We start from the raw sequence: 13,743 nt of genomic DNA, 5'->3' as shown, positions 1-13,743 counted from the left end.
AAAAATACCCTTGACCAAAGAAAACTCAATAGCTAACAAGGATGTTCCAATTATCTGACACAATAAATTCCCATTAACAGCAATATCAATCAATTTCGATAACATCAAGTTATAAGCCTGATGACAAAAAAATTATCCACAGTAAGATGAGAGGAACATATGAAACTATCATCTTTTGGGGTTTAACTTTGAAGTTAGCCATAACTCAAGATAAATCTATGCAAATGGTCTACAAAACTTTGAAAAACCACATTGAAATTGTCCCTGCAGGTGTGATAAATGCAGTTTGAAATGGTGAAGCTCAAAACTGCCAACTAGATAACTTATCAGTGTCATGACATAATTGAAAGGGGAATCACTATATCTAAGCTACGCTACTATACAATAGTCTTTTAAGCTTACTAAATTGTCAACCACCTAAATATTTCCAAACATTCGATCCACATCCTACATCACCAGGGCTCACCATTAAATATCCCATTCTCTGCAAATTCTTCAGCAATTTGATCCAACTCTGGCAGATCTACGCTTTGAGGCAAGTCTGCTCTAGAATTCAGGCTGTTGCCACTCATAGCAGGACTGCCGGCAACAGATTTGAAACTGTTGCTCCAGCTCTGTGCTGGTGCCAAGGCATTACTGGACATTTTGGCAGGGGCACTGCCCAAACCAATTCCATTTTTGACTGACCCAGTGTTCATCCTGACCGGCAAACTTCCCATGCCACCAATGCTACTGCCAACACCTCCAGTCAGCATGTTTCCATTTGCATCAGGGACACTAGGAGCCTGTTGTAGTGCTCCTCCATTATTAATAAACTCTTGCAACAACTGCTGAATTACACGTTGCTGCACGTGCTGGCTCACCTGTGAAGGCTGTAGATTACTCTGCTGATACAAGGTATCATTCAACACAGATTGCTGTTGATGCGAACCAGGTACACCACTCACAGATGCATTTGTCAGAAGCGAGGAAACAGAGCCCTGAAATTGCCCACACTTTGCATGGTTGGGGCCACTTATGGTACTTAATGCTTCCTGCTGAAATACATTTAGATTTGCATTCCCATGATTCTTCAGTAAGTTCTGATGGTTATTCACCGCCACAGCACTCTGTGGGACATTACTAAGGACTTGGCTAGCTGCAACGTTATTGCTCGTGTTGCTTCTTATTCCAGGATGAATGCCCATGGTTTTATTCAAGGCTGTCTGACCAGCTGGCAGACCATGAGCAGTAATCGGTTGCTTCTGTTCCTGCATCTTATGGTTTTCTAGCTTCCCAGCAGCATGTTGAGGATAATTCTTCAAGCTCTCTGCAAATAGAACTCAATCTCAATCTCAAGCTATTTTCTTGATCCGAGAGATATATATATATATATATATATAAGGAGTGCAGTTCATGAAAACTGTAAATTAATATTGGAATCCCCAGGGCTACTAGATCTGCTTTATGATTTGGAGTGTCAAAAAATAAAAAAGCCAGAACAAACGTGTTGAAAGTTTTCACATGTAACATATAATATCCAGGCTCATTACAACATATATCAATGTGCCAGAACTGTGTTGATAACTTCAGAATCCAGTATACTTCAGAATATAAATGCCCTACCAAACATCAACAAAAACAGACATGCTTTGGTGTCAAACAGTTGCATGGAGCACCATATGTAACTACTGAGTAATAGAGAGAAACATCATTACTTTTAATGACAAGATCAAGATCATATGGTGGAGATATCTTCCCCAGTCTATAATCATTTAAGCATTTAAACATGACTTATAACCTCTACTATGGGAATGCAAAATTGCAAACCCTTTTTCTCCCGCCCCACCTCCCTCTCCCCCCTGCAAACCCCAACAACCTGCCCCTCCCCCCGCCCTCCTCCACTGCCAGAAAAACAAAAAGGGAAGCAAACCAATCCAAAAATGGAAGCGCGTTTATCAAGTGTTATATATAATAATAATAGTAAAAATTTTTAAGCAAATAGATGGTTGTAGCCATTCATACTTCTTTAATGTGCATCCTATGTACCTAAAAAACAACCTGAATGACATTGTAATGTAGCGCATGCACCATTGTTCAGTCAACAAAAAGCCATTGGAACTTCAGATGTAGCTTAGCTGTGTACAACAAGCACTTTGTTTATATCCCAGAGTTCTAATGACATTTTACATGGTTATGAAGAGCTGAAGGGAACCAGCATACATCAGAGTAACAGCACTGGAGTAAAAGCATTATTCTTCAATTCTTTTGTGCTTACATAAAATTTAGGTTAGATTTTACAATAGACATTTCACATGCAAAGATATATCTATAGGTTAGGTCCTCTATAAGAAAGAAAAAGGAAGCATATCTGACACCATTTATACGAGTATGAGAACATTAGCTAAAAATTACTTAACAAACATTTTTAAAGACAATATCTCAAACAAGAACCTAGCTTATTCCATGCTAATCAAGTGAAAGGAAAGGAAATCATTTAAATATATTCAGCGAATGATAGAAAAGGAAGGAAGAAAAAGTGTACTCTTGGAAAGATAAACTGCAAGAGAAGAGGTTCAAAAAAGTCTATAAAGGGTAATTTAGATTTTCCATTACAATAATTTGATATCTATTAAATTTTAGTACAGCTCTTTCACATGACTTGCAATATGCTTGTTACTTTACATTCATTTTGTTTAGATAAGTGGTTCATATGGTAATTTAGAGCTTCGGAGTAAGGTTAAGTGAGTCTGAATACATGAGCCATAATGGATGTACTCATCAACCATACACTCACTATGAAACATGATTAGTAAATCCCTTCTATCTTCCTCTTAAAAGCATAAATACCCTCACTTTTTGAACCTGAAAATTCACATGTTCAGGATTAGCTCCCTCAGACCTGAACCCGTCTATGCATAACTTAATCTGTAGGGTCACATCCTAACCACTGAATGTGAAAGAGAAACAGTTTTTCATGCTTTACTCTTCATTGCACCCTTAGCATCATGCCGTGCTTCATATTCTGTTAGAACAAACTCTGCAGTCTTTTTACAGGACTAATAAGAAAAAAAAACATGTACTTTGAAATTCACTCTTCAAGTTTCCATTACAACATTTTCAGCTCCTCATAATCAGAAAATTACTTTAACCTATTAGATTTATGTGCAATATGATTCCCAAACAAAATCCCTAACATCTCTTGGCATTCTTGACCTTAGCCAACTTCTGTCTCAATTGTCTGTTTACGATTTATGAACCATAGTTGATCCAAAGGCCTGTCCACTCCATCTTGCAAGGCATACAACATCTATCAACACTAGAATAAAGCATTGGTACAAGTACTACATGTTCTCAAAAAAAATCATGCACTCTTAAGAAAGAAAAGCAATCCATTTCTCATCAACTCAGGATATGAATTATAGATCCTAGCCAGCATGAAAAACTCAGGAGCATCTTATGTTCAACTATATCCACTAACTCTTCTGAGCTCCCTCCCTCCTTTTCTTCAGTCTCACCTGGACACATGGCATGGGTGCAAGTGTTGGCACAGCAGCCTCCAAAAATCTAGGCACATGGATGCAGGATATACACAAACTTACACGCACACATACACACATATTATCTGTGTGTATATGTAACGTAGAATCACCATTTGATGCTTACCCAAAAAAGAGAAACTGAAAAGGAGAAGAAGAGAGATAAATGGTCTAACAAACAAAGTAACAGAATAGCCATGAGTTTGCAAGCTGAAAATAAGATCTTGTAGGTAATATTTAAGATTCCTTCATGCCTTAAGATACTTAAGTTGATAGACAACCACGACACCTTTATACCAAAATCATAATGACACTTAAAATATCCAACACTGAAAATAATATTCCTAGCATGACACTCCAAAAGAAAGTGTCTAGCATTTGCACTTTTTGCTGATGTGATGCAGCGATCATGAAGACTAGCTGCTAAGCCTAGGAATAATGGCTGCAGAAATCAACTCTAAGAACAATCAGAGTGCTGTTCCAACCAGTGTTTGCCGTAATGCCCGGTATGGGACATACTGTATCATACCGGTACTGTACCAAATGACATATCGATACTATAATAGGATGGTACCAGTATAGGATCTAGTATCGAGACAGCGAACTTTGGTTCAGGCCCACAAAGGGCTGAGATTGTGAGATTTCATGGCAATCGAGACATCTTAGGGCCTCATCCTGCTGAAATGGATAAGCATAAAACAGTTACAAAAATATCCTCCTCCAATGGCCACAAATATGTAGCTGACTGATTTTTATTTTTGTTTAATAGTGTCTTCAAATTAACTTTGATTGACAACAAGAGGCCCATTGACATTCATTTTACTGTCGCACGAACAGTATATGCCACAGTAGCCAGACATTCTAGGAGTTCCAAAAAGAGCTAATGGGATATGTTTCTAGAACACTCAAAAGAAAAACTAGAAACTTCCTAGGAGATTGGTCGAGTCTAAAGAGAATCCAGAAAGGCTGGCTGAAAGGTATGTACATGCTGCATATTTTTTATGAGGAAATAAAGAGAGCTTTTGGCCAAGGTTTGGCCCTCTACCTTCGTTCTTTCTTGCAGCTTATTCTTCTCATCTTTCTCTTGATATTATTCTGCTTTATATCATAAATTTGCTGCTCATATCTACTTTTCTGTGAATTGATCATATTGCTGCCTTGAACAGTTTTTCGATAAAAGCTTTTAAGGTTCAAGTTGCTTGCAATATCACTTGGAAATCAATTTTAAACATCAAGGAATCATCAAATCTTGTTTATTTCCCTCTTCTCCCTGAAGATCAGAAATCAGGACACCATTCACAACAACCAGTCATCAAACAGTGAGTCTTGACTTCCAGCTGGCACCTTCTTTCAATTCCCTGTTATTATCCTTTATTGCACATGTGATAGCTCATATAGTTGATCTCCCAAGTCTGTCTTACATGAAAAATTCCAATTCTATTATGGAATTTTGCAAATCATTTCACAATTAAATTTTATTTAGCATTCATTGCACATGTAATTAGCTCAGACTTTGAATCAGTGGATTGCCATAAAACTTTTATTTGGGGTTTCAAGAATCAAGCTAGATTCCTCTAACAATTATTGCAGGCTTTAACTCAGCTTTTAATAGCAAGAAAACCTTAATCGACAGAGTCTGTCTTGTTTTCTGAAACTGGACAGCCAGCACATATAGGAACATAAACCTTAGGATTTCTCCACTTTTAGGTCCTCCATGTATTGCAGGCCTTTCCTATCAGGTCCTGCAGCACGATGTCAGCAGGAGGCTTCGAGGTGAATTCTCCATCAGTGTTGTGACATGTCATGTCCCACCATCCCCAGGTGCTATAAAATGCTGACAAGTCTAGAAATGTAAAAAACGGAGTCTCAAATTAACACAACTTTCTGACTGTTTCAACTAAGTAATAAGATGCTCCTCCTAGAAACCATCTATGTACGTTGCATGTGCGATCATCTCAAGCTTGTTTATATTCTGTTTTGTTCATTATTTATTATCCTAAAAGCCTTAACACGTCAACCTCAAAATTGTCATTTTTACAACATAACAAGTTGTAAAAAGCTAATGTTAAAACAATTTTAAGAATCACTAAAAAAAAAAAAAAAGGAAATAGACATAATCACTTAGCCGACTTGATAAATGGACCATAGCATGTCTTCATGACATTTAGGTATCTCCCACACTGAGGATAAACACTTGCCCTCAAAAGACAGATCTCCTTGGCATATTACATCCAGGCCGCATTAGCAAGTAATTGAACATTTAGATCATGGTTCAGTGAGAAATGGACATGAGACTAAAATTAAGGTCTTGAGGTCAAAGATATGCTTCGACCCTGATACCTTACATGTCTACAATTTGTGCATCAAATCAGTCTCCTCTAACCAAAAGATATTACGGTCCACAAGAACCACTGAAACTGCGAAGTGTTTTCTCCGCTAGACATAATTTTCAAGGAACTAAGATCTGAAATGCTTATAATGACAATGGTGATATTATCCACAGAGAGCAAATCTGTGAGATAACCTACCAAAATGACTAGACTTATTTATATTCATCAACTTTCTTCCATGGACAAGTTGCACCTTTTTGTCCTCTCCATCTTCAGACATCACGAATCTACTGGTATTGAGCCCACTGATGATCAAGAAAGGAAAACTGTGTATTCCTCATGCTATGGTGTCACTTGTTTGTAGTTGTAAAATATCAATCATGATATTATTTTGTAGTTTCATGCACAAACCATGCTACGGTTAACATACATTATCAATACCTATATCATCTTGAACCAATAACATATGACAACAACAGTTTTCAAATTTTTTTATTCAAAACATAGTATTAAGTTATAATTTGAAGACTCTACAGTCTACCATAAGTGTTTAAAATATCTTGTGATAATATTTTTATCTCAATTAACAATGATTTAAGCAACTTTTTTATGACAAAAGCAATTTCATGGGTTTTATCTTGGGCTGAAATCTTGTTTTCATTCTTCCCAAACCATTTCAATCCCTAATCTGAAACTGAATCTAGATTTCCATGTAACTTCTTGTAGAAAGAAAGCATTTCTGAACTTTTTAGCTTTCTATGCCAAAATTGGCTATACTATTTTTGAGGGGAGGAAAAAGCTTGGAACTTAAAAGGCAAATTTAATTAAGCATTCTGAATTCCAAAACTCCAACACTAGGATGCTTTAAATTGTTTTTTAACTAGATTTATGGAATCGAAACTTAATTTTCTCCAATCATAAACTTATGTAAGCATGGTGTGCGTAGGCCGTAGATTCTATCTTCTGTTGTTCTACCAAAAAGCAGAGACTCTCCCATCTTCTATGGAATACCAGAATAGAATCAGCGTGTCTTTTATAAGATCTAGTACCTGCATTAATCCCATGCACTGCCAGTTCAAAGGAGTCCAGGGAACAGGGGAAAAAAAATCATAACTTAAAAAATTTGACACCTAAAATCCTATCTTGTAAGTTTGTGGTTTATGTCAATGTTCTAGATCTTTGACGCATACTGGTAGAACATAATACTGATGATCCATTAATCACCAGCAAAATTATAAAGTTTAAATTTTAAAGAGGTTTCACTCATGATACCTTAGCATGAGGCTTATCGTATGTCACAAACTACACATTACTGTTCAGAAAGCAAGTTTCATCCAAGATATGCGACAACCGAAATAGCACCAGAAACATATTACATGAAGCAAAGCAAAGAAAACATCCCAAACTTTTTATGTCTAAACTTGTAAGGATCATACCTATGGGTCCAATCTTGTGCTTCTGGCTAAAATCAATTAAGTCCTTCATGCTATTTACCACCTCAGATATCTGTTGACAATGGACAAGAGTACAATAAATGAACATGCATGCATATGAGCATACTGGACCATAATGCATTTCTCGATAATGAAACAAACTGCCAGAACTACATGTTACCTACCTGCAAGCATCGCACAAATCTTTTTGAAAATCCTAAATCATTTAAGGACTGTAATTCCAGCTTTTTTGCCAGCTGACAACTTGTTTGAACAATTCTACAAAAAAGAACGGATCAGAAGAGGAAGCCCACAATGCAACTCAGAATAATCATTGCCCAACAACGCAAACAAGTCTATAGATATATATCTTGTAACGAAAAAAGCATTAAAAAATTGTATAATGTTCATCTGCTAATGTAACATCTGAATGAGCGCACAAGCTACATATTGTAATGAGAAAGTGGTAAGAGGCCATAACATATTTTGCTGATATGTGCCTAACATGGAGTACCCATTCTTGATTTGAATATCGGTTGTTGCTGAACCTATGGGTCAATTGCAAGCACATTTTAACCTAGCGCATAACCTGTGCAATGCGCAGGATACAAATTTTTTATCTTTTTCCAAACTGTTATTTTAATGTCACATAGTAGTGCCAAAATTATATTTAAAATATTATGTAGCTCTATGAAAACCATCATGGTGCTATTACAACATTGAAACAGATGTTAGAAAACATCTGTTTTCTAACATATTTTGAGAAATAAAGAACCCTATTAAATAAGAGCCCTACTTATAACTGATAAACTGAGCCTCATTGAGTATTAATGCTGATTGCTGTCAGTATACTAAACTAATAATGATTATCCATTAAGCTCATTGACTATATCATAAAATCTATATCACAATATGGACATGACTATGATAATTTAATATTAATAAGTGTTTTTCACCCAATAATTAATATTATTAATATTGTTGTACACTAAGCTTTGAACTTGTTTCATGTTATTTATCATCTTAACTTGCATATAATAAGAATTATAAAAGTATTGCATTTAGGGGATATTTAAATACAATATAGTGGGGTCATTAGTGATTGTACTTTCACTTTTACATATGATCATGATCACAAAAATCCAATAAAAATTAATAAAATATTAGCATAATCCAATGAGCCATGTAGGATATGGATAGGGTACAGTACTAATAAAAAGTGTTATTCATTAATATGCACAAACATTAAGCAAATATGGTAATTAATAATGTCATTAATTTCTATATTAATTTAGTAATACTAAAGAAAAGTTCCTCATTGAATATGTTTTAATAAGCTCATAAGCTTCTTAAATGATATTATATTGTTATATTTTGATAAAGAATTGTATTATACAAGAGCCCTACTTATTATCCCAAATAAAGAGCTTTGTTAATTGTTGGGTGTAAAACCTCCCCCAGCCGAAGTTCGTGTTCGAAGGGACCCCTCGGGGATACTACAGGCAAGCTTCGTCCGGACCCCGTCTTCTACTTCGACTGCAGACAAGCTTCGTCCGGACTCCTACGGGAGCTGGACTCCGTCTTCTACTCCGACCGCAGACAAGCTTCGTCCGGACTCCTACGGGAGCCGGACTCCGTCTTCTACTTCGACTGCAGACAAGCTTCGTCCGGACTCCTACGGGAGCCAGACTCTGTCTTCCACTTCGACTGCAGACAAGCTTCGTCTGGACTCCTACGGGAGCCGGACTCCGTCTTCTACTCCGACTGCAGACAAGCTTCGTCCGGACTCCGTCTTCTACTTCGACTGCAGACAAGCTTCATCCGGGCTCCTACGGGAGCCGGACTCCGTCTTCTACTCCGACTGCAGACAGGCTTCGTCCGGACTCCTACGGGAGCCGGACTCCGTCTTCTACTCCGACTGCAGACAAGCTTCGTCCGGACTCCTTCGGGAGCCGGACTCCATCTTCTACTTCGACTGCAGACAAGCTTCATCCGGACTCCTACAGGAGCCGGACTCCGTCTTCTACTCCGACTGCAGACAAGCTTCGTCCGGACTCCTACGGGAGCCGGACTCCGTCTTCTACTTCGACTGCAGACAGGCTTCGTCCGGACACCTACGGGAGCCGGACTCCATCTTCTACTTCGACTGCAGACAAGCTTCGTCCGGACTCCTACGGGAGCCGGACTCCGTCTTCTACTCCGACTGCAGACAAGCTTCGTCCGGACTCCTTCGGGAGCAGGACTCCGTCTTCTACTTCGACTACAGACAAGCTTCATCCGGACTCCTACGGGAGCCGGACTCCGTTTTCTACTTCGACCGCAGACAGGCTTCGTCCGGACTCCTACGGAAGCCGGACTTCGTCCCCAACCTCAATTGCTGGAAGGCTTCGCCCGGACTCCGGTGGGAGCCGGGCTCCGTCCTCGACCTCGACTGCTGGTAAGCTTCGTCCGGACTTCTACGGAAGCCGGACTTCGCCCTCGACTTTGATCGAATGAAGTCTCCGTCCGGACTCCTACAGGAGCCGGACTTCGTCCTCGACCTCGAACGATGGTAAGTTCCGTCCGGACTCCTACAAGAGCCGGATTTCGTCTCCAACCCCAGCTACGGACAAACTTCGTCCGAGCTCCTACGGGAGCCGGACTTCGTCTCCAACTTCGACTGCAGGAAGACCTCGTCCGAGCTCCTACAGGTGCCGAACTTCGCTTCCGACTCCAGCTACAGACTCCAACCAAACTTCGACCGACAAGTCTGGACCCCCTGGCAGGCCGCAGTAACGGACAACACTGCTCCACTTCCTGCGACGGATTCCACGTGGCTCCATCACTCCCTGGCAGGCTACAATAATGGCCACGATTCTGCTCCACTCCCTGCGGCGGACCCTACGCGGCTCCATTACTCCCTGGTAGGCCGTAATAACGGCCACAATTCTGCTCCACTCCCTGCGGCGGATCCTGTGCGGTCCCACCACTCCCTGGCGAGTCACGACAACAGACGCCGCTCCACTCCCCGCAACTGATTCCACGTGGCGAGCCATGGTGGCAGCCACGACTCCACCCCATTACTCTTCATGATAAATTCCTCCTGGCCCCGTATGGCTCACGACGAGGCGATCATAAACAGTCGCTATCAATCCGCTGCTCCCCCCGTCTATAAAAGAAGACCCCAGATACGTTATTCTCTATACTCTCATTTTTACTTAGAAACTCTGCTAAAATTTTCGTTCGAGCACTCCATTCTTGTTGAGGTAGAGAACTGACTTGAGCGTCGGAGGGTCTTGCCGGAGCAACCCCACCTCCGGTTTAGACTTCTTTTGCAGGTCCCGGCGGCGACCGCGACCCCCACAACTCCAGCTTCTCCGGTGCAGGCGGATTTTTGCATCAACAGGATTGGCGCTAGAGGAAGGGGGCGTGTCTTCGCAGTACCCTTGTTCTTAAAGGAGCGCTCAACGGAATCGCCCCCGGGCATCTTTTTCGACGTCCTCTCCTCCCTCCATTAGATCCTCACCCGATGCCTTCTCGCGAAGCATCCACACGGCGACCCACGGCCTCCGCGGCCGGATCTCAGGCTCCGACCTCGCCTCCAGTTTCCTAGGCCCCGCATCCTCCGGCAACGGTGGCCGACATGGAGCGGTCGGACAATCGGCCTCCGACGGATTTCGCCAACACCATCTCGGGAGGATCCCGGCAGGAAGCAACCAACGTACTAGCCGTACCCCCCAAGCGACAAAAGATTGAGGAGCCCATAACCTTTACTGAAGAAGATGCTCAAGGAATCCAATTTCCTCATAACGACGTGGTTGTAGTTTCCTTGAATATAGCAAATTACGACGTCCGCCGCATTCTCGTCGACAATGGAAGTTCGGCCGACATTTTGTTCTACGACGCCTTCTCAAGAATGTCCATCCTTGACGGCCATTTAAGGCTGATTAGCTCCCCTCTAGTAGGATTTACCGACGACGCTGTACCGATGGAGGGAATGATAACTTTGACTGTGGCCGCAGGTCGATATCCGAGGCAATCCAGGACTCTGGTGAATTTCCTGGTGGTGAAGGCGCCGTCAGCCTACAACGCAATCCTCGGCCGACCTGGCCTCAATGCTCTCCGAGCCATCGTGTCAACCTACCATTTGAAGTTGAAATTCCCCACCAACCAGGGGATCGGAGAGGTCCGAGGAGACCAAGCCCTGGCCAGACACTGCTACAACATAGCCTTGCAAAGAAGCGACCAATTCGACCCCTGTCCAGTTGATGGGCTGGATGCTCGCGACGACCTCGCTGAAGAGAGGGGCGGCCCAATCGAAGATCTGATACCTATCCCTTTGAATGACGGGAATGCTGAGCATGTGGCGATGATCGGCTCCAATCTGGGGGAAGAGGGTCATGCCTTTCGGTCTCAAAAATGCAGGTGCAACCTACCAGCGGTTGGTGAACAAAATCTTCAAGGAGCAGATCGGCCGCAACATGGAGGTCTACGTGGACGACATGCTCGTAAAAAGCAAATCTTCCATGGACCACGTCGCCGACCTCGAGGAGACCTTCGACGCCCTCCGAAAATATAAAATGAAGCTGAACCCGACTAAATGCACTTTCGGAGTGACCTCGGGAAAGTTCCTGGGCTTCATGGTGTCGGGGCGCGGGATCGAGGCCAATCCAGAGAAAATTCGTGCCATCCAGGAAATGGCCGCCCCAAAGTCGATAAAAGAGGTTCAGCACCTTACAGGGAGGGTAGCAGCCCTGAATCGCTTCGTCGCGAGGTCGGCCGAACGGTGCTTACCCTTCTTTCAAACCCTCAAGCAGCTGAAGAACTTCTGTTGGACCCCTGAGTGCCAACAGACGTTCGAAGAACTAAGGAGCTACCTCGGCTCACCCCCGCTGTTGGCAAAGCCAGAGCCTGGGGAGGAACTGTTTTTATACCTGGCGGTCTCTCCCATGGCTCTCACGGCAGTCCTTGTTAAAAAAGCGAAAGTCCAACGGCCGATCTACTACGTCAGTCGCACGTTGAGAGACGCCGAGACCAGGTATATCAAATTAGAAAAACTGACTTACGCCCTGTTGATTGCAGTCCGGAGGCTCCGACCCTACTTTCAAGGGCACACCGTAACGCTGCTCACCGACCAACCGATCAAGACGATTCTACACCGGGCAGATGCCTCCGGGAGGATGGCAAAATGGGCGATCGAGCTCACAGAATTCGACATCAACTATCGACCCAGGCCAGCAGTGAAAGCCCAGATATTGGCAGATTTCATAATGGAGTGTACTATCCCAGAGGAGGCCAAACCTAAATAAGGTGAAATTGACGGCCTGGAGTCCCGACCGAACTCCCCCGAAGAAGAAGCAGGTCCCTCTGGTTGCTTTTGGACCCTCTACGTGGATGGGTCTTCCAACATGTCAGGCGCAGGCGCGGGCCTGACCTTGATCAGTCCAGAAGGAGTCGGCGCGGAGTACGCTCTGCGCTTCGAGTTCTCCGCAACAAACAATAGAGTAGAATATAAAGCTCTGATCGCAGGACTGAGGATCGCCAAAGAGCTAGGGATAGATCGGCTCCAGATCCACAGCGACTCTCAACTAGTAGTTGGACAAGTCAACGAAAACTACGAAGCGCGGGAGGACAGCATGGCTAAATACCTTGAAAAGGTAAGGGAGCTCGTCCCCGCCTGCAGCAGCTTCAACATCAGACAGATTCCGAGGTTGGAAAATACCAGGGCCGACCTTCTCTCCAAGTTGGCAATGCTGGCTCCAGCCGAATTGCCCAAGGGCGTTCTCTTTGAAGTTCTAAAATGCCCGAGTATGGAAGAATCGTGGCCCGTGATGAAAATTGACCACGAACCCAGCTGGATCAATCCACTGATAACCTATCTCAGAGACGGGGTTCTCCCCCAGGACGCAAAAGAGGCTCGGAAGCTCAGAAATCAAGCCTCCCGATACATCCTTTATGAGGGCAAGTAGTACAAGAGATCATACTCTTTGCCCCTTTTAAAATATCTCCGGCCTTCGGAAGCTGACTACGCCCTGTGGGAGGTGCATGAAGGAATCTGTGGAAGCCATCTGGGGGCTAGATCTTTATCTCACAAGTTGCTCCGCCAAGGATATTACTGGCCGACGATGCATCATGACTCGATTGAATACGTCAGAAAGTGTGACCGATGTTAGAGATATGCCAACATCTAGAGACAGCCCGCCACCGAGCTTACACCCTTGAGCGCCCCATGGCCTTTTGCGCAATGGGGGATGGACATCCTTGGACCCTTTTCCATGGCGTCGGGGCAGAGGAAGTTCCTCCTGGTAGCGATTGATTACTTCACCAAATGGGTCGAAGCCGAACCACTGGCGAAAATCACAGAAGCTAAAGTGCAAAATTTCGTCTGGAAGTCAATCGTTTGCAGGTTCGGTCTGCCAAGGACCCTAATCACTGATAACGGACAGCAGTTCGCGGGAGCAAGATTCGCCAAATTCTGTGAAG

The 13,743-nt window shown here is 42.9% G+C and overlaps 1 protein-coding gene across 1 annotated transcript in view; it reads right to left on the bottom strand.

The window, feature by feature from the left end:
- Nucleotides 1–238: 238 nt before the first annotated feature.
- Nucleotides 239–13,743, bottom strand: part of LOC105059326 (probable transcriptional regulator SLK2) — a 37,642-nt gene continuing 24,137 nt past the window's right edge. The window contains exons 8-10 of the mRNA XM_010942586.4: nt 7,467–7,560; nt 7,285–7,354; nt 239–1,309 (exon numbers count right to left, since the gene is read on the bottom strand). Coding sequence (XP_010940888.1) covers nt 453–1,309; nt 7,285–7,354; nt 7,467–7,560 — 1,021 coding nt within the window. The 3' untranslated portion in view covers nt 239–452. The remainder of the gene's footprint in view (nt 1,310–7,284; nt 7,355–7,466; nt 7,561–13,743) is intronic.

Source organism: Elaeis guineensis, chromosome 16 (genome assembly GCF_000442705.2).
Source record: "Elaeis guineensis isolate ETL-2024a chromosome 16, EG11, whole genome shotgun sequence".
NCBI classification, from domain to species: domain Eukaryota; kingdom Viridiplantae; phylum Streptophyta; class Magnoliopsida; order Arecales; family Arecaceae; genus Elaeis; species Elaeis guineensis.
This window is presented reverse-complemented; position numbering and strand designations above follow the sequence as displayed.